The sequence below is a fragment of the Lontra canadensis genome, unplaced genomic scaffold (assembly GCF_010015895.1).
Source record: "Lontra canadensis isolate GAN:19392208 unplaced genomic scaffold, GSC_riverotter_1.0 scaffold11, whole genome shotgun sequence".
In the NCBI taxonomy this organism is placed as follows: domain Eukaryota; kingdom Metazoa; phylum Chordata; class Mammalia; order Carnivora; family Mustelidae; genus Lontra; species Lontra canadensis.
Window position 1 is genome coordinate 9,039,632 of NW_022631005.1, and position 26,290 is coordinate 9,065,921.

Genomic DNA, 26,290 nt, shown 5'->3' on the forward strand with positions numbered 1-26,290 from the left:
ATTATTAATTTATTTATCCCCCCTCCCCCCTCCCCCACTCCCGACTGGCAGGCAAGAAATCTCCGTCTCTTCTTGTTCCCCTCCGCCCCCACCTTAGAGGAGTCTCCCACTTCTCAGTCGCGGGTCGCTCTGCCGCCCGCCCGCGGTGGCCGTCGCGTCCCTGGCCCTCGGCGGCCGCGGCGCTGCGCGGGGGGCGTCCCGCTCGCTGGGCGCTCCCACTCGCGTCCGGACCGTCTCGGCCGCGGGTCCTGGCGGCGGCGGGGGAGGGCGGGGGAAGGCAGCGGGTGACAGATGTACTCCTCTGACAGCTCTCAGTATCAGCCCAGTGGCTCCCTGCCATTGGCTCAGTGCAATGGACCGGCAACGCCGCGCACTATAATAACACTCATGCCTGCCAGCAGCAGCAACTCCGAGAGCCGGCGCCGAGCGCGGGGGATGCTGCTGCCGCCGCCGCCGCCGCCGCCGCCGCTGCCGCTCGGGCGGCTCCCGCTGCCCGGCTCCGCTCGGCCGCCGCGCCGGCACTGAGTCCCGCCGGGTCCTGCTGCCTGGCCGGCCCCTCCCAGCCCGGGAACCTCCCGCGGGGCGCGTCGCCCCAGGGCGAATTAGAAGAGAAACGGAGACTGAGAGGGAGAGCGCCGAGAGCATGCGGAGGCGGAGGAGCCTCGGCGCGCACGGCAGAGGGGTGTAGTGAGTCTGTCTCCCCGAGGCGTGCGGGAGAGGCGGCGGTTCGCCCTCGCGGCGGGTCCCCAGCCCACCCTGCCCGGGCTCCGGCGCGCTGCGGCTGCGGGCGCGAGGTGCATGGGAGCGGCGGCTGCGGTGGAGGAGGCGGCGGCTGCCCCATGGAGTGTTACTACATTGTCATCAGCTCCACGCATCTCAGCAACGGACACTTTCGCAACATCAAGGGAGTTTTCCGGGGCCCTCTCAGCAAGAACGGGAACAAAACTCTGGTAATAGCCCTGTTTCTTTCTCTCTCTTTTTCTCTCTCTTTCTCCCTCCCCGTTCCCAAAAGAGGGCATTTGGAGGATTGAGGTTACTGTGAAAATTTGGAGGTGTTGCGTCTCAATTTGGTTTATAATATATCAATTTATCTATCTTGTGGGCGTGGGGTGAGAATTAGATGTAGAAAAAGGCTGTAATCTTAAGGAAGCTGTGATCCGTGGTTTTGGTGGACACTTCGACAATGCTCTGGACTCTCAACACCTCACCCCATAATGCTGGAGGTTACCACCATGTCTCCTTATTGGAAGCAGATTGTGTCAACAGGACCTTTTCTTAAGAAAGAAAATAAAAGCACGCTCACCCCCAAGTGACCCTCTAACATCTTTTGGCTTAGGAGGCTGAAGGTGAATGAGGATGTGGGTGTCTCCGATGGAAGCAGGGAGCCATGTGACTGGTGGCGCGGAGTTAGGTGGCGGGATTGAGTGATGGTCTCAGAAGGAGTTCGCGTTTTGGTTGTCTCCTGAAGGACTGGCAGCAAACTTCTCTAGTGAGAAGTTGCCAGTACGAAGCTTGACTGAGTGACTCCAGAACCCCTTGTCTGCCACTTTAAGCTATTCACTCAAAAGAGGTTAGAGATAAATGTGAAGGGCGAGCGTTCTGTCTCAATCAGAGCCACTAGGAAGTATGCTAGACAAATAGAACCCATGCAGTTGCTGAGAGGTTCTCACTGGACCACAGAGCTTCCTCTTTCAGCATCTTAGTCGAAAGAGCACTCCTGATTGGTGGGAGAAGATGTGCTGAGCATTGAGATGGTGCAGGTTAATAGCTCTTACTTTTTCTAACAAACCCCTCTTAGTTAAAAAACCTCCTTGTGGAACTGACTCTTGAGAAGTGTACACTTCAAAAAAGAAAAAAAAAAGTAGAGGATAAGCTCATTAAGTTTAAGTACTGCAAGGAGAGTAGAGGTAGAATAAGGTGGTAAAATGCAAATATATATATATCTCTCACTGAAGTCTGAGCACCGCCCCCCCCCCTGTTTTACAGAGTGGTTACTGAGCCTGACTAGATAGAGTAGAAGTCTAAGGACAGATTCAGTTAGTCCATATTTTAAAATATGATTCTACATAATTTTTTTTTAAAAGTGATGTGATGTTTTACAAAAATGAAAAATTCTCTTCTGAAGTTTTAAGTGAATTCTGGCATTGATAAACATTTGATTTTTTTTTCTTTTTCCCTGAATCTATTGGAATCCTCCTCTCAATTTATCTAAGATGCAAGCAGTCAGGGTTAGTTTGTTGCTTTTAAGATTGGTGTTGAACAAAAGAAAGTGAAAATACTCTTTTGTGGTCTTTCTTACTGGAGTATTATGCAGAGCAGTAAGCAAAGGCTATGGGGATTACTAAAATTGTTTTGGTTCTAATTATTTTCTTGAAGAACTCAGCTGTGTGGGAAGATAAATATTTTGGTGGGGGGAAACACTTCAATTTAAGAAAATATGCACTGGTTTGTTTTTTTAATCGTTTTACTTGTGGAAAAGGCAAATTTACTCAACAAGATCTCTATAGTTACAATGACCCTGTAAGTAAAAGAAAAAGAAAAAAGATAAACATAGTAGAGTATATAGGGAAAACAAAGTTGTCAGAACAGAACTTGTGAAAATTCTGGTAAGTTTTATAACTCATAAATATCTCAATTTTATATCTCATAAGAATATTAGGTCTATTTTACAGACTATGGAATTAAAAAATTGAGTGGTGATTTTGAGGTCATACAGTAAATCAATATTATAATCCCAATTTCCTAACTTCAGACATATTCTTAAATCAACCTTAGGTTTCTGACAGTGGTTCAGTTTACTTTTGTAGATTTGTTTGTTGTGGATTTGGAGTCAATCAGTTCTTTATCACTCATATTGACAAAAGGTAGGTTAAAGTCTAGATTTGCCAGTGTAAGTTTGGGATTAAAATATGTGTTAAAAAGCAGCTAATAAATGAGATAAATAAATCTAAATATGGGCAAATATTGGAGCAAAAAAATGGAGGAAGAAGGGTTAGAAATAGCTCTTATCATGTTTCTTTTAGTTATTGAAAAAGGGCTGGCAGTAACTTAATAGCTTATCCTTCTAGACTGTGTTTATAAACTGCCCAAGTTTGTATTTCCCATTTAAGAGATTTACACTTAATAAAATTACACAGATTTTCATACGTGGTCCAACTGTATTTGAAACTATTACTTTACAATGTAATATATGTCATGTATTTGTTTTCTATATGTCTTTTGATGATTTTGTTATTAAGGAGAATGAGAGTAATGCCTGTCTTTAAGTATAGCAGAAGAGATCTAAACATATTCATAAATGTTCTTAGTTAAATAACTCTCTAGACTTACCTAATAATGTATTCTTCACAAAACATAGGATGCTATGAAAATTTAGCATAAGCTAAAATGCACTATAAGCTGAAAACAGAAACTGAAGCTGAAACTTCTCGGGATTAGGAACTTTAAGAAGAAACACTAATATTATCTTAAAAATGTACACATACTATATTTTGAACATTTTCAAGTAAGAATATGTGGTTATTACTCTTTAATCCTAGTTTCAGAAGGTAAAAAGTATGAGACCCTCTTTATTTTGTTGTCTATTGATTTTGACATGTTTTTAATTTTGCCTTAAATATCATCACACTTTTGCATTTTGATATGAGTATTAAGTCAAAAGGATTTTTAACAATATTTCAAGTGTTTATTCTTATTTCAGGAAAGCACAGCTTAAAACCAAAGAAAAAGCACTTTGATTTTTCCATTGAAATTCCAGTTATTTTCAATTACTGGATAACTAATGGATATTCTGCACAATTTTTTAGTTTATACTTTTAAAAGATTTGTAGTCTGCCAAAAGTTATTGAAGAATTTAACATAGCTTATAACTGTTAATACAGTGTTCTCTCATGAATTAGAAGTTACTTATAGAAAAAAGTTACCTCAGGCTTCAATGACATTGATTAATTGCTTAGCCTTAAAATCCAGAATGTAATCCCACTACTTACACTGAGGAGATTATCAAACTGTACAGTCTTTCTATAGGTCGTATTATATCCATCACACATACAATTTTAAAAAGATACTTAAAGATTAAGCCTGTTGTTAATCTTGACCTTATTTCTGAGCTTTTAATAATTCCTCTTGACAATTTTAGCTGAAAATATATGCATCATCATTTTGTAGTGTCTTACAAGTAAGGAGAAATGTCACTCTACTTGTCATGATTTCTGTTATAATAGCATCATATCTGTGATATAGCTTTAATTCCATGGAATAAGAGATAAGCTAATATTTTATGAGTGCTCCAGAATATGTCTCAATAAGTTATATAGTTTAGTGACAATGAATAAAGTTTACTGTCCATGTAGCCTCATTCTTTTTCCTTAGATTATCCCTCAGATATAACCATTGTGTATAAAATTGTTTATCAGATAAGAACATTTTTTCATATGTATGTTTTGTCAATTGAGCTGCAAAATTTCTTTATCCTAATTATATATTTAAAAACCTTTCATATAAAATACTTATATATTTAACACAATTTAAATATACATTTGATCACTTTTAATATGGCATTTGGAAACTTAGAAATCATTCTTAATTTGTTCATTATGTTTTGTTAGCATTTTTATATTTCATAAGAATATTAGGTCTATTTTACAGACTATGGAATTAAAAAAAATTGAGTGGTGATTTTGAGGTCATACAGTAAGTCAATTTATAATCCCAATTTCCTAATTTCAGACATATTTCTTTTATAATTTAGATACTAAATTAGGGATTCCATAGAAACTGGTATGTTACTATCTGGATTGATAAAGAGATGGTGTTGGTGTTATCTGTTTTTGAAGGCACTCTATTTTTCCACTTGCCTTCAGGTGTAGAGAAATAGATTCACAGGATAATTTGAATTCAAATGTTTTAAGTCTTATCTTCCAGTATGCAAACATCAATAATTTCTGTCTGGCCTAAGCCCTGTTTATGTAGACTTCCCTCATTTTCCAATATATTAAGTACCAGAGTTGGGAAGAAAAGAAGTATTGATTTATTAATCAGTTTTCAACATATTTGTTATGTAGTTCATTTAGATTTATTGAGATGCTTCAATTACAAAACACTACTCTAGGCACCACAAACTCTGTGCTAGGAATTATGTGTTAAATATTATTCATTAACATGTATTCATGTACATTCCTGTTCATTTTTGAATGTGTTGAAAAAATATTCACTGATTTTGACATGTTTTCAGGTTTCTTGTCACTCAGGACGTTTCCATATGTATTCATTTAGAAAAGAGTGAAAAAATTCTGGATTTTTTTCCTTTGTGTATACAGGAACTCACTAAGAGTCTTTGAAATATGTTATATGGTCTTTTGTTCTAATTATCATTATCTGACATTATTATTCATGTCATTTCCTTGCAAATTTCTATATCTCATAGAGAATGTAATTTAAAAGGTTTCTCCACTCATTGAAACCAATTTATGTGGCATATTTAAGATTGTACATAAGACTAAAGAGACCAGTTGTTGAATTAATGTTGATGAAAAATTATCATTGTTAGATTAATATCCTCAAGGAAGGTTAGGGGTGACGGTGGATTAGGGTGATATCTTAATAAATACCCAAACTTTCCCACTTTATAAACTCATTCTCATAATCAGTCCATTATATATTCTTCCAAATTTCTTCTAAACTATTATGTATTCAGTATCAAAGACCATCTTGTGTCTCACTTTTCTGAACTTAATGTGTCATATATTCTTTGCTATACTTATCTTTTATTCTGGCAAAACTCTACAAATGTGCATTTTTAGAGTATATTTTTTAAGTAAGGAAAATAACTTATAATTGAATTATTGTTGTTATGACCTGCTCAAAAATGTAAGCAACATTTTAAGGCAAATGTTGTCAAGTAATAACCATAAAGCTGACATACCTTTGTTAGCACAGTAAATATTAATTAAATTACTTTTGATAGCTGAAATTCAAATAGTGACATGATAGCTTGTCATCACGTCTAGTTCCTCATGAGGTTGTTGATAATAATTACATTTTTACTGAAAACACAGATCAACAAGAGCCTTGCGACCTCCTAATCCAAGGTTCCATATGGTTGTATTCAGGGCTAAATTCAGGGTGTAGAAGTAATTTGTTTAGGATGCACTATGTTTTAAAATATTTGGCTTTAAACACCATTCAAAGAAGAATGCAGTTTGCTACTGTCTACACTGCTCTTTACAGTGATTTAGGTTTTTCACTTACTTACATTACCTTCTTGACCAACGAAGGTACTTGAATTTCCTACCTGAGAGTCTGAGAACCAAATTTTACATATAGGGAGACAGAAACATTTTCACCATTCTGCATGTGCCCTTTGTTGTACGATAGTCTTCAAAAAAGTTTTGGCATATTCATATTTTTTTAGTATCTGTTTGCCATATATTGGTTGAACTGCTTAAAAGTATTCTCTAGATCATACCTCTAGGCATACTATCCTAATAAAGAAATGTGTGATTTGATGGTGATGCATTTTAAAATCGCAAACATTTGCTCAGGCTACAGGTATTTTCAGTAATTTCTTGGTTTTGGGCCTTTTAAAAATTAATATGAATATAATTTTATTCTCTAATTTACACTTTAAATAAACATACTTAGTTAATGTAACATATTTGGAAAAAGTTTTTTAGAAGTATTATGCACAAGGGAAATAATATTTTTAATAATTGTAATAATTCAATGTAGAAATAATTTCCTCCAGTGACACTGTTTAACTGAGATATTACTATTTTGGGCAATGGCTTTATATTAGGAGTTTGAGTAATCTTTCCAGATGGACAAAAACATAGCAATTTTAATCTATGGTGTACTGCAGCCAATGAAGAAATTATGTATATCACTTTTTAAATTGCTAACTACAAAATATAAGATATAAAATTTTCTTAATTTTTCTTTCTAAGAATTGTAGCTGAAACCATTTGATTTGTTTTATTTCATTCTAAATTATTCTTTGGCTCTGAGGAAATATTTATCACATATACTATAGTATGATGGTGTTTTCAACTGGCAAGTTTTCATTAATTTTATAAATATATTACAGTACACTTTCTATCACAGTATAAGATAAAATGAGGTAATAAATAATTAAAATTAATCCTAGTTTTCAAAGTAAACAAAATATGTTACCTGATATAGTAGTCTGGACTCTTTCACAATGGTGTGACACCATTAGAGGAAAGTTACATACTTTTCTAGATATAAGAACCTTAAATGAATTCAATGCTTATGATGACAATGCCATATTCAAATTAAAAGAAAACACTTTTTTTCTTAAAAAGCTTTAGAAAAATGAGATTTGCTGTGTTTCATAGCTAGCTTTTTGTTGTCAACCAGAGTAGTAGACGATATTTTAATCAAACACTAATCTTGTTGCTGTGTAGGTATCTTGTAGATGTGGTCAATGTCTACAATCCACTGACTTTAAGTAGAAGTGATTACCCTAAACCAAAGTGTGTGGGTCTCATGCAATCAGTTGAAAGGCTTTTAGAGCAAAAACTGAAATTTCCTGGAGAAGTTGTTCTGTCTCAAGACTGAAGCAGCAAATCCTGCCTTCAGTTTCCAGCCTCCTGGGCTGTTCTACAGAAGTCCCACAAACCCCATAATCACAGAGTCATTTCCTAATTCCTTAACATATAAAATCTATCTATCTATCTATCTATCTGCCTATCATCTATCTTTCTATTATCCATTTATCAATCTCTATCTGTCTGCCTATCTATCATCTATCTATCCATCTATCTATCTACCTTTCTACCTATCTCTCCTACTAGTTCTGTTTATCTAGAGAACCCTGAATGATATACTAAAAATCAGTTTATTATATCTCTTTTATAATACGATGACTCAATATTTGAACCATAAATCATATTTGGATTTAATTGGAAATGGTTGAACTTGACACTATTAAACTATTTAGGTTGAAAATTGATTGATGTTATTCTGGAATGTTTCTGTTATTTTATAAAAATATATATATATAACTTTCTTTTAAATTTTTGCCTGGATTATAATCTATCAATCTTCCATCAATTCCCTTACCTCCCCACAAAAAACTTTCATAACTATATAAAATATGCTATTCTTATCTGTTTAGCTTCAGCAGATAGTCACATGTGCATTTTTGTATTTGAAGAGAGTTAGGCTATCTTTAAATGAGAAAATATTTTAACCTATATTGAGAGTGTATACTCTGGTAGTTTAACATAAGAAAATAGTCTTTAAAAGGTGGCTGTGTAAAATGAAAGACTTAAGTTTTACAAAACAAAAATGTTTCCATAAAAATATACAGAATGTTGTCAATGCCCACCAGCCAAAAACAACTAGAAACATAACTGAACCATGTTGGACACACTGGTACTTGTTGGAACAAGGTAAACTGCACACCATGGGGAACCATGGTGCATCTCATGAAGTGGGAATAAGGACTCAGTTTATAGGATTTGAGATTGGGTAAAATGATTCTGTAGAGAGTTGATTAAATCACTCTTTTATTCTGGATACTATGAGAAAGATGGGCCCGTTCTATGATTGGTTATCTCAGTACTTCTTATCTAGGAGGCCGAGAATAGAGTGGGGCTAAAGCTGTAGTTGGTAAAAAACAAACAAACAAACAAAAACCAAAAAAAAAAACCCAAAGCAAACCAACAACAACAATAAAAACCCACAGTTTTTGCTCATGTTAGCTGGCAGATGGGGATGTTTGGTAACAAAAACAGTGTTTTTGTATTTGTTTGTCCTCAAGGATGATTGCTGAGTGGTCTTTTTTTTTTTTTTTTATTCTGTTCATCACACATATAGACAAACTTGTCTGACGTTAGTGGTCTGCGAAACTCTTGGTGTTTGATAAGAGAAAACCACATTTTACTCTTAGATCCAGATAAGCTCCTTGGTGACAGTTCCCAAGGATTGCTTTTTTCTTTCTCAGATATGACAAGAGAATAGATGGTTGCAAACAGGTGGTAGGTAAGGCTATCATCGAGGATGATTTCAAGGAAATGAGATCCAAAGCTGGGGACTTTTCAGGGATGAAGGAGGGAAGGAGAATGGCCAAGAATTATCAAGGTGGATAAAGAAAACATATTTCCTGCACTGGCACACTAATATGAGGATTTAGGGAGATAAAACATCTCTCTTGAGAGAGATACAGGGGAATTTTTCCAAGAGAGACTGCTCAGTTGGAACAAAAAGGTGAAGAGAAACTTCAATGGAAAATCTAAAGCTATAGAGATTTCATTGATTCCAGACATTTCAGAGTTCAAGAAGGCACAGTCCAAGTGTTTTAGGACATGTGGAAATACAGAGAAATGTATCATAAAAGAGGGCATAACAGAATCACATGGAGATTAAAGTCCAGAGAATGAAGGATTTGGAAATTCTGGACTTCTTGTGGAACTGATGCCATTGAGGATAGAGAGTAGGATAAAATTGGTTTTGATAATCCCAGTGTAGTTCATGGCAGAAGTGAAGTGGTGGAGGCTGACAGAGAGGTAGGTGTTCTGAGAGAAGCACCTGGAGTTCTTGGACTTACCTTTGACTTTTTCTGTGAGACTGAATTATGCATGGCCCTCCTCTGAGCCTCAGAGCTTTCTCCTGACCCCTGCTGAAGTGTTATGGCAGAGGGGCATGGTTAGCCCTACTGTGTAGATTTCCTCCCATATTCAGCAACTGGAGATTTAAAGTATTAACAATAATTCAGAAGCACCTGGGTAGCTCAGTCGGTTAAGCATCTGGTTTGGTTTTGGCCCAGGTCATGATTTCAGGGTGGTGAGATAGAGCCCTGCTTCAGGCTCTGCACTGAGTGTAGAGACCGCTTGGGATTCTCTCTCTTTCCCTCCCTCTGCCTCTCCCCAGGCCCCACCCTTGCTCTCACCTTTCTCTCAAAATATAAGAAAATAATAACAATAAATAAAATAGTTAGTGTATTAATAATAATTCAAAGATTAACCCATTTAAATTGCCTTGTTTGTGTCCTTCAGATAGGAAACACCTATAGAATTCTACGTAGCAGTGGGTGTTATATGTAAACAGTGAATCTTGGAACACTACATCAAAAACTAATAGTGTATTGTATGGTAACTAACATAACACATTAACAATAAAAATAAAGGAATTCTATGTAGTGCAAGCAAATTTGGAGAGACTTTGGAAGAGGTCTAGAGCTCCAGGAGTTGTCAAGCACCTTAGATGGACTATGGAAAGTAGGAGAGTTTTGGGCAATAAATTATTGGGAAAGAGTAAGATCAGTTGCAGAGAAGGAATGGATTTAATGATGAAAGATTTGTACTGAATTATTTTTCCTACAACTGGTCAAGGACATGAAGATGGGATAAAATATGGATTGTCTCTTTATTTAATGAAAACATCTCAAATAATATAGTCCAGAAGTCTCTGAGGGAGTGTCAGTGGAAATATTGTAAGGTTATCTTTCAAAACTTGATATCACCTCTCCTTGAAATGAGACAAAGTACCTTCATGCTAGGGAAGAGAATAACTGTTTTCACTCCAGGATTATGTCTTGCATCCAGTAATATGTCTTCATGTCTTCATCAAAATACTCACTGTCATATTTAAATAGTGATGGAAAGCACAAACACTTTATAACCAGATGATCTGAGCTCAAATCCTGGATATACCTCTGTATCTGGATGTAGTGAGTAGAGCTGTTTGTAACCAAACCCCAAATATTAGCTCTGTACCTAAATATTTCTGTTTTAATTTTTTTTTTATAATAGAAATATTCAAGTAGATCTTTTTTGACATTAAGTGGGTTAATAAGATTAAAACCAAAGACTTTGATTTTATTTGTATTTTTCCTACAGGTCTAAAGTGGTTACTGCTCCAGCCATCACATGTATATTCTAATCTAGAGCAGCAAGGAGTAAAGGAGGAAGGACAAAAATTTGATTTTTTTTTTTTTTAAGAAGATCTACCCAACATTATTTGCTTACCTCTCTTTTGATGGAGCTACGCTATAGAACCACTACTAAGTGTGGGAAGGATGAAAACATGATTTAAAAAAAAACAAAACATGATTAATTAAACTGGGCACACCACTTATCCCAATAAAATCAGTATTATGTTAGTAAGGAAAAGAGATAATTGATTATACCTGAGAAGTCTACCACAGCTAGTCACTGGCTTTATGACTTTGGTCAAGTTCATCTCTCCATCAATTATATTATGTTTAGTGGGGAGGATAAAAATGCCTACCTAGAAAACATGTTGCAAATTAAATGAAAAGTAATTAACAAAGGTTTGACACATAGTAAACTTTAAATAAATGGTGGTAGCTATCAACAGTATTTCATACTGGAACATTCAGCTCTGTATTAGAATCTCACTCATTAAATTCAATATAAATATACATAATTTGGACACTTTTGATATTGAACAATATCAGTATTTCCTTTTTTTCTCGATTTTCCCATGATACCTCTTGCACACTTACTGCCATTCCAAGATTCATAAAGTCTCTTTTTTTATGGGTTGGGGCTTGAATATTCTAGGAGATGAACTAAAATCCTATGAAAATCTTCAGATATCAGCCATCCTTTTGACTTGTAAAGTTCATGGAACTGTACCCTGTACTCCTAGGAAGATGACTCTTTAGGAAAGCTTAGAATTTCTTTTAACTCTCTTCAGTAATGATTTCCAAAGCTCTGATTCCCTTGCAAGGTCTTGGATCACTGCTGTTCTAGTGTTACAACATTAATACTTACACCAGGGGGCGGCATAGCATTTCCTCTTGCTCTTACATAGACAGGTATAATAAATAATCATGGATTAATAGATTGGTCAAATATAGTTAGTACTGTTTTATTAACTAAAAGTCGCTTTAAAATTTCACTGACCAGGCAGTATAAACATGCAACATATCTATGATGTATTTGCTGTAAACTTTATTTTATATTTCACCATGTAAATATTTTCTGCCTTAGTCACATGTGGTATATATAGCAAAATGGAACTGACATGAGGTTGGTGTCCAAGTATACCTTACTAGACTATCATTTTTGGCTGTAACTGTGTCTGTTTTCATTACTGAAGTTGATGGTTCTGGGTTCGTCTAAGTATCTTCAACCAAGTAGCTTTATGAATCTTAATGCCCAATTTATTTTAATGACATAGTTAATTTATAATTAAATTTGATGTACATTTTCATGGACTACATTATTAAGCAAAATAAAGGTGGAATGGATGGCCCAATATTTGTTAACACAAGAATAGCTAAAACATTAAATAAAGAATAATGAAGTTGTGAAATATAACTCTATTGCATGATTGCCATAGCTCACATTACAGAAAAAAAGTTGAAAAATGTCTGAGACTCAAATTTCCCAGTTTTATTAAAATTTAATGGAATTTCCTCCATACAAGTTGGGATTACATTTTAGAGAAAATGTGCAGATTGAATAAAGTAAACACAAACTGTTCTATTTGTTGCTAATCACTGTGAAATTATTGATACAACATGACAGATGTAGTTTTTAATGGATCAGGATTTAGAGGAGTTGATACTATGATATATGCTGCTACTCAAAAACTCAGGAGACTATTTTTCAGGTAGAATGATACTAATAAAATTTCAGATGTAGCATATTACATATTGGTCTACTGGAAAGCAACATGTAAGACAATCTATTACCATATAATTCCATGGTAAAGGGTTTTGAAGTAAAGAATAGTAGTAGTACTAATAGTAATAAGAATACTAATAAAACAATTTGCTCCTCTTTGTACAGTGTCTAACATAGTTCTAAACATAATTTGATGATGTAAGAAAAAAATTGGAAACCAAACATATTGTTTACTTAAAATGTTAAATCTCTCTGTATCAATTCAATTCACATGTGCTATAATCAGTAATTATTCACCTCCCAGGCACTAAACATGCCAACTATCTTGACTCACTAAGAATCTTATCAACTGTTGAAACTATAGGTTATGAAAGATCCTTTTCTCTTTCTTTCAGCAACCTACATAAAATAAGTATGGTATCTATTCATGGACACAGGCAAAATAGAAGTGCACACACATCGCAAAATCATTCTCTCTCTCTCTCTTTTCCTCTATCCCTCAACTCCCCTCTTGCTGCACATCCACCCTAGTCTGGAAAAGCAGAGAGGATACTTTATTCAGACTGACTGAATGTTTGTTTCTCAGGAAGTACACAGAATTCTACTAACAGTTTTGACCAGACCCAGTGATCAAAAATTACTTATTTGAAAAGTAATTAAGAACTCATCCCCCCAACCTCAGCCGCTGGTTATAATATCAGATGTCTGAAAATAACTGTGCTATATTCTGGAAAATCTGAAGTAACTCAATGGCCAAGTTTCCATTGGATGGCACAATCCTAAGAATATATATATATATATGTATATATATATATATAGAGAGAGAGAGAGAGAAGCACAATCCTAAGAATTTAAAAATAAATAAATAGAGAGAGAGAAGGGAGGGAGAAATAGAGGAGGGAACAAGGAAGGGAGGGAGGAAAAAGAATGGTAAAGAAAGATGATTATTCTTAAACAGTTAAAAGTGTAAGCTAACATACAAAGGTATACCAGTTTAAATAATTGGATGATGGTACATCCAGGTTTGCCTGGGATAATCCTAGTTAAGATCGTTGTCCTGGAATGCTTAGTAATGGTACTGCCTTTCTCTCTCTGATTTGGATGGTAATGTATACGATCATCCATTAAGTATAGGAATCTCCACAGTGACAGGAATCAGTCTGAAAAGATTTCCCATTCTGTATCCTGGCTGAAGTCCTGCATTATTTTAGGATTTGTAGATTCCTGCTGGAATGCTATGCACAGATGATGTCATTAATATAATAATACTTGGCTATTTTTTCAACCGAACACTAAACCCTGTAATATCCAGTGATGAAAGGAATGTAGTTATTCTTTTCCTCACCATTTGGCAGTTTGAATTTAGCTGCATGATGGAAGAAAGGATATTCAGAGGCAGCATGATGCAAATGCACAGGACCACATGATGGTCATCTGAGGCAGCTGCAGTACAGTTAAGAGGAGAAGGGGCCACAGTGAGCATCCAATGGCCATGTATGAGCCAAGTGTTGTCAGTGGAAAGTTCCTGGGGCTGATGAGCCAGCTGCATTCTTCCAAGCAGATTATTTTAGTGGCAGAATTTTACCCAAGTATTGCCAGTTTTGGTTCCTCAACAAGCCTCATTCAACAAGGTCACCTTTGAATCTGTCAGCTACCTAACACTCTTCCAGTAAGTGTATTTTATGCTTCATTTAATGAGTTAATTTTGGTTATTTTTAGCTGAGAAATCTTAATAGAGTTAAGACAACTGTGGAATTGGCAAATTTTTTTCAAGGACATGAGTATTTTGGTTTTATATCCAGAGAATTTTTGACAGAGTTCCCCTCCCTCCTTTGCTTCTCATCATTCCCCATCATAATTTTTTATAGTGAAAGGTGCTCAGCCTCTTGAACAAGACCGAAGTTTGAATTCTGGCAGTGTAAACTGGGCCAACCATTTATCTTCTCTTAGTTTATGTTTTTTAATCTATAAATAACAAAATTGCAATTCATTTAATCCCTGCTATATACCAGATGTTATTTTAAACACATTATATAAATCATATGTAATTACTGCTGAAATGCTTTAAGATGGGTACCTGTGAACAGGATTATTGTAAGGAGTAAATAACATAAGGAAATTCTCTACTTCAGTGTCTGGCACATAGTCAAACCTATTTTTATTTTTGTCATTATTGATATCTTAAAGAAGGCTTGTCCTCCACCTTTCCACAGCTACCACATGGCCTTGTGCTTTTCAGATAGAACATGAAGGATGCCAAAGGAACAATACTGAGTTTAGGTGCTTTAGGAGGTCCCACGAAAAATAAGCCCTGAAATTGATCATAACATTCAGCATCTATGTATAATCTATGAGTGAATTATCTAGTTTATTCTATGCAGGAAAAATGTTCTCTGGTATACAGATTTCAAACTAGATGATCATAACTATCACCTGAAGATTTAGAAAATACAACATCCTGGACTTCATTTAATATCTATGGGTAGGGTTCAGTAATCTAGCTTTCCTAAGAGCTCCCAGATGAATCTCACTGTTCTAGGATAAAACATATCTTGCTTGGTTCCAGTGAACTTGTTCCAGAAGAACACGTGGATGTCACCCACTCATATTTGACATGAGAAGCAAGACACTGCTCTCCTTCCTTCTTTGGTTCTCTGCCCAACACTCCTCCTTCATCCCATCTCACCCCCAAATAGATCCTTTAGAAAGCAGAAATGCATTCATTCATTGTAAGGAAAAATGAAATTAGAAAAAGCTTAGTTAGAATTTAAAGGACATACTCCCAAATTTTAATAGAGTCTAACATCTACAGAATGGATGAAAATGTAAGACTTCATGTTATCAGCAGCAAAATACCGAGTACTAGGTTTAGATTTGTGAGACAATTTAGTTGACTTAGCTAATATCCTTCTCAACCATGTTTTCAATATATTAATTGAATTGAATAAATTAATATATCATGAAGAAATCAGGATAATAGTACACTTCATAGTATTTAATAATTTTCAATGTATGCTATTTTCTTTAGTCATTGTGTTGAACAGCAAAAGAAATGGTTGAGCTAATAGCTAAACATCAGGTAATTTACACAAAAGATATAAAGGTGAATGGCTTTATGAAATTTAAGGTGAAAATAGGTAACTTTTTGAAAAGAATATAGAAGATTTAATAGTGATAGCCTGGATTTACAAATAAAATAATATATGCTAATTAAATTCTTATTAAATAATGTGATATATCTCAATTACCCTCTGGGATTAAAATTATTTTAATTTATTTTTTAAAATTGTGCAAGTACAGGGTGTTTGTATGTAAGTAATGAATCACTATGTTCTACTCCTGAAACCAATATTACACTACACGTTAATTAACTGGAATTTAAATAAAAACTTGAAACATAGAAAAAATTTTTTTGGTGCAGGTATTCTGAAGTCACTATTTACATATATGGGATTATCTTTTATCATTGTTTAGAATTTTTATTTATAAGGTGATTTTGATCCCATCAAAATCAATTCTATAATAATTATGTGGTTGAGTCAGACATTATATAATTTGATAAATCATTTGAATGTCTGATTAATATTTTCTAAATCATATTTTCTTTTTTTTTAGATTTTATCTATTTATTTATTTAAGAGAGACAATGCAAACAGCACACAGGTGTGAGGGGGAGGGCTTAATCTCACCACCCCTAGATCATGAACCTAGCAGAAATCAAGAGTCAGATGCTCAACTGACTGAGCTACCAAGGCATCCTTAAATCATATTTTCAAACTACATTTTCAAATCCTAAGAATAAATGAATACATTTAATTAAATTTTCAATTACTGAGCACTTAATCTGTGTTAGGTCCAAGGCTAAAACTTAGGTAAAATATCTCATTTGATCATTTCAGCAACTCTTTCATTTGATAGTTACAATTGCCATTTTACAAATAAGAAAATTTCGTTTTTAGAACTTATTCAAGGTTATCTATGTTGTTTTAATTCATAGCTGGTGTGTGGACAGTGTAGACAAAAGATAGGAATGCTAAGTGCTAAGACTTAATATGGATATGTCAATGTCCATTCCGTTTTGTTTAACTTAGGATACAAATAATGAACTTCATGCATTCTCATAATCTAGAAAATATGGATGGCTATGCTCAGTGATTTAGAATTAGGAAATCTGTATATATAGATCTTTAAATATTCCCTCCAAATATCATGGTTTCCTTCTCAAGAATAATTTTTAAATTTTATTTCTCTAGAAGTTTTCCTGCTTTTGGTACCAAAGCCTGGATACTTGATTAGAGTTTGCATTATTGCCCATTTGTGTGTTTATCAAAAAAGTATTCAATAAAGACATCTTCATTTTTTTTTCCAAATAGCTAACTGAACATAAGCTAGTTAATTTGGATTAAATGAGTTAAAGGCATATTTTATAGCTATTATATATTGCACCAAGGTAGAAAAATATGTAGTAAAATACATGATTTTAGTAAAATTCAGGGATTAAGATATTTTTCTAGTACTTTCAATTCACTTTGCTTTTTTTTTACCCTCCAGCTTTTGTCAATCCTAGTTATTGCAATCTTCTATTTAGTAACCAATAAGAGTAGTGAAAGTTCTCCAACTAAAGCAGATAATGAGTTATTTGCAAGTCGTTTATAGCTAAAAGAGCACCATCATTTTCTAGGATATATTGTTGGGTTTTTCATTTATAGGAATAAGATAAGAGAAACTGTCCATTTTCTAATCACTTTGCAGCACACATTTGTAAAGGGTTGGCTTTCAGCTTTAGACAGTTCATAATGCTAAGGTTATCCTCCCATCTTTCTCAGAAGATCATTTTCAGGGAAAATACAAGAAAATGAAAAGATCTGAAGCCTTTTAATGTATTTTTTGGTAAGATGCTGGTGTTTCTAAATTTATTTTCTTCTAATTGCTGGCTGTGCTGCAAGGAGAAGAATGTGGGATGAGTGGGGTGATGAGAAAAGCACCTTGTAATGTGTGAACAGAAAGGAGCCTTGAGTGGCCCTTTGGTGTTACTTGTAAGGAGCTTTCTACTATCTCTACGCTCATCAGTTTGGCCCAAGACTGTATTCTGTGTGTGTGTGTGTGTGTGTACATATAATCATGATAAAAGATCTAAATGAAGTTACAAACCTCAGGGTATCTGAAGGGAATATGAATATTTTTAAGGATTAAGGATGTCTTTATGCTAAGAAAATATTATAGTAACTTTTTGAAGTAGAGAATAAAGGCAACATAATTCATTGTAGAACAGAAGCTAGAAATGAAAACTGTAAAGCTAAGAATAAATGTGATAATAAATATCCTTAGAGACTCACAAGATAATAGCATACCCCTACATTGCATTTCTTCTGACTTCGTATTTTATATGAATATGTATTCATAATACAAAAAGAGTATGATTTTAAATCAAGCAGTTACCATATTATCTACATTTTACTTATGGAAAACTGAAGAGAATCTAAGGTTCTTGCCAGAGATTTTTTAAAAGCTGTGAGTAGGTCAACCTAATATTGTCTTGAGTTGTGTTTCAGTCACAACCATAAGTATTAGTTAATTACATTAATTTTATAATAATAATGCTTTAAACACTTCCATTTTATAGAGAAGAGTAACTGAAATGTCAGTTAATTATACAATGCAAATTTCATGTTATTTGCAAAATTCATATTTTACATTCTACTTTAAAACAGTTAATGATTAAACCTGTATATAGTAAAACTACTAAACTAGAATTCAAATATATATTTCTAAAAATAAGTGTATAAGTATTCCCAGGAAAATTTCTATTTTTGCTTTTGTAAGTTTTAATTTCATATCACATGTTGACGTAGGTTTGTCAGAGAGTCAATAGTGAACACTTATGCTACTAAATTAAAAATACAAACTATTAAAGACAATTTGTATGAAAACATTTCAAAAATAGAGGTAATCACATTTAACATAACTTGTTGAGCTATTGCCTATCAAACCTTCATACCTGTTCTGTGTCCAAATGCTGCACACAATAAAACTGTAGTTCATTAACTTTCTTTAATACAAGTTAAAAGGAACAAATTGTGTGGCAGAGAGTCCCCCAAATGTAAAATAAAATACATTGCTTTTTTTCTTCTAAAAATCTGCTAGTTTTGCAGATTGATTCACTAAAAGGAAAAAGGGATAAACAATGATTTTCACCAGAAGGAGGAATACCAGTAAAAAACAAGGTGATATTGTTAACAGTAGATAGGAAGCTATGTGATCTGATTTTTTATTTTAGCAATCATCTCTCATTAAAAATTGGCAAAAATGAACTCATGTATTTATTCATCAAATATGAGTTAAGCAGGATAGTAACATTGTCTGATAATTTTCTCTTTCTCCTCTAGTATTTGCTTAGTCATCGGGATATGGAGTCACATCTATTCTCCTTGCCAGGCCTGTTGAAAGTCATCCTCAAGGAGAGTATAATAACACAGTAAGAGGAGAGGCAGGAAAAGAGACTCTCAAATGGAAGAGAAAAAATAGTAAATAACTTCAGAGATGTAATGGATATTCTGCAGAGAAGTGTTATAATTATTGGTAGGGTAAAAATTGTTATTATTACCTGATCAATATCATCGGCTATAAACATTAACACCCTACTGATATTTTCATAAGTTCAAAATCTAAAAACAGGTAGACTATTATCTTCAAGTGTAGTAAATGTTTAATATTTCACAATTGGATATTTGAATCTTCAATTTTATTTTTATATATTTAATATATAAAAATTATATATTTATATGTATATTTCTTATTAACAAGATTAATTAATAGATGATTGACATGTAAGTTGGTAGATAAATAGATTTAGAGATAGATAGTTAATGACATAGAACATATAGAAACAGACTGCTATTAATTTCTGTCAATTTTGATATTTCATAAAAATAGAAAATATGCATACACACATAAAACACTCTTGAAATTTTATTTCCCCAAACATATTTTCCATGTCTAATATTTTTATATATAATCATTTACAAAAACTACTTTCCAGATAAAATATTTTTTCTCCTACTTTTAAGAGGTATCAAATTTTTAAAAAAATATTTAGGTACTTAGAATTGAAATTTAAAATCCTGACAATTTTCTGGTAAAATAGCTTATAAACTTGCATATTAGTGCTGGTAACAAGTTATTTCCCATTAGCAGTATTTACATTAAAAATTACATATGTACATATATTTACATAACTTTTATCTATATTTCTAGATGGACAAGTGAAAGAGCATTGGATTTAGAATTTGAAGATTTAAGTTCCTTCCTAATTATTCTGTCTAACTAAGTAAGACTTAGTTTCTGGCTAATTATGTATGATGCTTGAGAAAGTATATATCTGCTCTGAGATACATATATTCATTTATCTTTATATTCCTGTAACATATTTATTGATTACCTCTGTATGTCAGATTCTGTACTAGGCACTGTTAAAATAATGGAAGGAAATAAAGACACTGCTTCAATAAAGAATGTATTGTCTAATGCAGTGATCTCCAAATTAGGATGTCTGCAATATGCTAGAAAGTGTGAAACATGATTTATAGGGAAAAAGTAAAAATATTAAAAATTATTTTTATATTTGTGATTATCTCATTTCAAAGGTTTTTGTAATATCTATGCTATATCGAAATGCATGGATGTATTGGCATATTAGCTTGAAAGCCTTGTGTTAATAGGATTGTGTTATTAAACAAATTCAGAGACTGAATTAGTATAGGGGAAAAGAACAAAAAATGTTAGAGCTCAAGACAATATAATCATTAAAGATTGATTTAATTTTTTTGGTTTGAAAATTTTGAAACATCACATATATGATGCCCCCTGTAGTTTTGCAATTAAACATCAATATAAACATACTATGTTTTAGACACATTGCCAAGCATTTTGTTTGAATTAACACATGTTATCTTTATAATAACCCTATTTGGAAGGTACTCTGATTATATCTAACTTGATAGGTGTCATTCAAATTTAGGTAATTTTTCTCCAGAGTCAAAGTACATATCCACTATGTTAGCCTGTCTCTCACATGTCAAGTGCATTGATAGAGTGCAATGATATTGGCAGAACTGGAAATAAGATTGATATCAATAGCTTTAATCTGTTTTTCACTATTTGCATCTTTACATTATGTCATGAGATATACACTCTTTCTTTCTTTCTTTTTTTTTAATATTTATTTATTTGACAGAGAGATCACAAGTAGGCAGAGAGGCAGGCAGAGAGAGAGAGAGAGGAGGAAGCAGGCTCCCCGCTGAGCAGAGAACCCAATGTGGGGCTCGATCCCAGGACCCTGGGATCATGACCCGAGCCAAAGTGGAGGCTTTAACCCACTGAGCCATCCAGGCTCCCCAATATACACTCTTTCTTTTGCTGTGAAGTACAACTTTTCTCACAGGCATTAATTTATAGTTTTCTGATTGTATTCTTTTGAAATTCTGTTTGAATAATCATTAAAGATCAAGTCAAATTTGAGTCAGATGTGCTGAGAGCACTACATCCATACCTGGAAAAATGGAGCCTATTGAGATAAATGCTCTGCACCAACAGGAACCTCAATTTTGCACTAAATATTCTTGTAATATTTTAAACTTTATAAAATGAATGAAAAACTTTCTTAACTCCTTTGATAGAATTACATTCCATTTATTGAAAGTGATTCATATAATATATGCTTTGGGGTATATCAAACCATTATTTTCATTTTTATGTCAATTTTAATAATGCATAAGTTTTATAAATTATGGAGTTGGTTTCAGAAAATACTGATAATTTTATTTATTTTGTATTAAAATCAAATACAAAGAAGTGTTTTATGCGAGTTAAGTTGTAGGATAAGTTCATTTATTCAAAAATATCTACTAGGCATCAGCTGTCGTGGGGTAGGTGCTAGAAATGTAATAGTGAACAAAAGCACATGTTTCCTGCCCTCATGAAACTTATGGTTTAGCAGCGGAGGTAGGTGTTAATTGCTAAGTGTATTGTATTAGGTTAGTAGGGCTGCTGTAACATTGAACTACAGTCTGGGTGGTTTGAAATATCAGGAATTTATCCCCTCACTGATGCTAAAAGTCAGAAATCAAGGTATTGACAAGGCTGTGACCCACCTGCACCTTTGGGGAAGAGAACTCTCTTGCCTTTTCTAGGTCCTAGTAGGCTCAGACCTTCCTTGGCTTGTGACAGCAGAAATCCAACCTCTGCTTTCCTCTTTACATGTTACCTGCCTTTCTGTGCCTGAATGTCTCTCTATCTTCACATAACATTTTCCCTGTGTGTTACTGCTTCTTTTCTTACAGACACAGACTATTACTGGATTAAAAGCCCACCCTATTCTGATTGACTCTATCTTAATTAATTACACTTGCAAAGACCCAAATAAGCCCATTTTGAAATACTTAGAGTGAGAACTTCAGCACATATTTTTGGAGGATAAAATTCAATCCTTAATAGGCATCATTGCAAGCTGTATTACGTGTTATGAAGGAAAGGTGTAACCAGAATGAGGGCATGGACAGTGGGGAACAGATCAAGTGTGGAATGTAAGAAAGGCTGTGTAAATTGTAAGTAGGCAAAGGTAGCAGAAAGTGGGAATCAACAGAGAAAATGGAATGTGTCTGTGCCTTTTGGAGAGAGGACACAGCATTTTTGAGAAACTGAAGGAAAGCCAATCTGACTAGAAATTTTAGAGTTGGTCAGAAATTGTGGAGATGGGATTGTGCATAGGTCCAGAAAGTGTAAGATTTGGGTTTCCTTTGAAGGTGTACTGAACAAATGATCTGATTGTATTTTGAAAATATCACTGCAACTCTTGGGAAATACAGGATGGGGAGGGTATGATAATGGATGCAGACATACAGTTAAAGGTCAGTTGTAGCAGTCCAAGCTAGACATGGCTTGGACTAAAGCAATGTATATGGAGACATATGTACAGATTTAAAATACATTCACTAAACAAAATCAACAGGAAGAAGGATAAATAGTATGCAGGGAAGAAAGTCAAAAATATGTGCCAAAAATTCTACTCTCTTGTAGCATTGAACAAGTGTGAGTACACTCACTGGTATAAGAGGTAGTGATAGTAAATCTCGTTAAAAATGTGTCTTTGGACATGTTGAACATGAAGAACTTTTTACAAAGATTTCAGGCATATAGTTAGATATATGGATTTAGAGGTCACAGGTAAGGTCTGGATTAGGAGATATATTTTAATAGTCATTCTTGCTTCATTCCAGTTTCCTCTGCTTTCTCACCTCTACCTAAGGAGCAGACATGGATTAAAAAAAAACAAACAAAAAACTCGTGATGTTCACTGTATTGAACAATCTTTGGACACAAAGCTAGACTTTTACTTTTTTAATGAAATAAGTTCCATCATCATTATAAATTTTCAGCAGAAAAGATGATTCTTAAAACTTGGGACTTTTAAGTTGATACTTTTTGCAGCTAATTTTTAAATTCACTATTTTTTCATTCCTTTTTATCTTAAATTCTCAAGGAGAAGACTTGCGATCTATCCGTGGACATTCTTTTCTGCTGTATTCATGCAGATGGCCAATGATATTAAAAAACAAATGCTCTTTGGGAGATGCTTTTCAGATTTGTAATACTAAATGTACATGAACAATACAAAAACACTGGAAAAGAAAGAGCTAACATATTTGGAGAGAGAGAGAGAGAGAGAGAGAGAGAGAGTGTGTGTGTGTGTGTATTTTAAGATTAAGAGTGAGTCACTTTAAATTATTCTTCAGAGACTAAGTAAACAAACATAAAAGTAAAATAATGAAAGATAAGGATCTAGAACTAGGAAACAGATTTGAAAGAAAATCTTTAGTAAATCGAATGTCCTTCAATTATTGCCCACAAAGTAAAAAAGAAAATAGCATTTGAAGGAGAGGTGCCCACATGACAAATATGAAATACTGCACTGAGAAACAAGGGATTGGAACAATCTGTTCCCTTTATCAACAGTAGCACTACAAAAACTAAAAGCCATGTGCTATTAAGCAGGCAAAAAATGATTCTCTTTATTTTCTGGAAAAGTGAGCAGTAGATACATGGGTAATGATTACTTTGTAGAGTACTCTTCTTTATTCTAGTCATGGAAGAGATAACTAAAAATGGCTGAACATTATCAAATGTTTCTTAATTGAAATCCATATAGTAGCGAGTATATATTTCACCCTCAAAATTCAAAAGTAAATGAAAAGCTAATATATGTAAAATATTAAGAGAATATAATTTTAGTGTGTTACAAAATATTAGAAATAATTTTTTCAAGTAAAAACCTGACATGAAATAAAAAAACATATGTGCATTTTACTTTGACATCAGCCACAGTAACTTCTTTCAAGACACATCTCCAAAGGCAAAGGAAACAAAAACAAAAATGAACTTTTGGGACCTCATCAAGATAAAAAGCTTCTGCACAGCAAAGGAAACAGTCAACAAAACAAAGAAGCAACCCACAGAATGGAACGAGATATTAGCAAATGACAGTGCAGACAAAGGGCTGATATCCAAGATCCATAAAGAACTCCTTAAACTCAATACCAAAAAACAGAAAATCATGTCAGAAAATGGGCAGAAGACATGAACAGACACTTCTCCAATGAAGACATACAAATGGCTAACAGACACATGAAAAAATGTTCAATATTAGCCATCAGGGAAATTCAAATCAAAACCACATTGAGATACTACCTTACACCAGTTAGAATGGCAAAAATTAATAATGCAAGAAACAACAAATGTTGGAGAGGATGCAGAGAAAGGGGAACCCTCTTACACTGTTGGGAATGCAAGTTGGTGCAGCCACTTTGGAAAACAGTGTGGAGAGTCCTTAAAAAATTAAAAAATAGAGCTACCTAATGCCACTGCAATATTACTACTGAGTACTTACCCCAAAGAAAGAGATGTAGTGAAAAGAAGGGCCATATGTACCCCAATGTTCATAACAGCAATGTCCACAATCACCAAACTGTGGAAAGAGCCAAGATGCCCTTTGACAGATGAATGGATAAAGATGTGGTCCCTATATACAATGGAATATTACTCAGCTATCAGAAAGGATGAATACCCAACTTTTATATCAACATGGATGGGACTGGAGGAGATTATGCTGACTGAAATAAATCTAGCAGATTGAGTCAATTATCGTATGGTTTCACTTGCTAATGGAGCATAAGGAATAACATGAAGGACATTAGGAAAAGGAAAGGAAAAGTGAATTGGGGGAAATTGGAGGAGGAGGCGAACCATGACAGACTGTGGACTCTGAGAAACAAACAGAGTTTTAGAGGGGAGAGGGGTGGGGGGAATGGGTGAGCCAGTGGTGGTTATTAAGGAGGGCACTTACTGCATGGAGCACTGGGTGTGGTGCATAAAAAATGAATCATGGAACACTGAAAAAATAAAATAAAATAAAATTAAATTAAATTAAAAAAAAATCAAATGTGTATTTTAATGCCTGCATGAAAGGAAAAAACAAATTTTCAAATATAAAGCAAACAGAGAAATGTTCCCTACCTTTGCTTTGGATAAAACTGTCATATTCAGAAGAACAATTAACAGGATTTGGAAAAAATGAAAAATTTTTCCAGACTTCCCAAATATTTTGTTCCATTCTACTAAATGCACATAAAGTCCAAATAAGAGCATGATATATATTTCATGTTTCTTATGTTAGTTGTTCCAAGAAATAATTTATTGACTTTTGTGTATTTCTTAGGATGAGATTAATGGCTATCAAAACCATGCCACTTATTCATAAATGATACCTGCTGAATATTACAATAATACACATTTTTTTAAGATGGCATCTAAAGACATCATTTAACACCAGTGGAAGTCTATTGCATTTAAAAGTATGATTGTCATTAAGATGGCCATAGTTACTGTAAAGAAAAAAAAAAAAGAAACACACCACACCCCACGTGTAATATGTGGCAAGTCAATAGCAATATTATAAATGCTGTTGTTTGGTGGATGGGTAAAATGAAAAAGCATTACTCAGGTTGTAACATTCCCCTTGGCCCCAAAGTTTAAGAATCTGAGTTTAAAGGGTAAACATAATCAAAAGACATTTATAAAAACAGTATAAAGGAGTCAATATATTTATTTAGACAGTCAGTAAAACAGGCTAAGGATTCTTAGATATGCCTGGCTGTTCCAAGAATCTTACAGGCATTTTGGGTTTCCCTATAACTGATTGACAAGAATAGTTAAAATAATGTTGGCTCATTAATCCATTTGCAATTATCAGTAGATTAAAGCAGTTTTGGCTCCCATTTTATTCAGGTGTTCTTTCATATAATGTTGCTTAAAATCACTGTAAGAGTAGTTGTGCAACAGTGCTAATGCAGTTAATGCCCACGAGTTGTATGCTTCAAAGTGATGAAATTGGTAATTGTATATTATGTTTATTTTGCCACAATAAAAAATAGGCCTAAAAGTACTATAAATCTGTATTTTAGTTGTAAATACAATGCTCCTAGCCTTCTGTGAAAGTTTCTTACCTCCCTTGGGTAAAAATATAATCTTAGCTGTCTAAATTCCAGTGTTCCCATGAAAATATACATGCCTGTCTGCATGTGAGGGATGTAGTTAGTCTATATCATAATTTTTTCAGA

At 34.2% G+C, this 26,290-nt stretch overlaps 1 protein-coding gene across 1 annotated transcript in view; it reads left to right on the top strand.

The window, feature by feature from the left end:
• Positions 1-667: 667 nt before the first annotated feature.
• ZNF804A (zinc finger protein 804A) overlaps positions 668-26,290 on the top strand; it is a 278,295-nt gene continuing 252,672 nt past the window's right edge. The window contains exon 1 of the mRNA XM_032856083.1: positions 668-950. Coding sequence (XP_032711974.1) covers positions 840-950 — 111 coding nt within the window. The 5' untranslated portion in view covers positions 668-839. The remainder of the gene's footprint in view (positions 951-26,290) is intronic.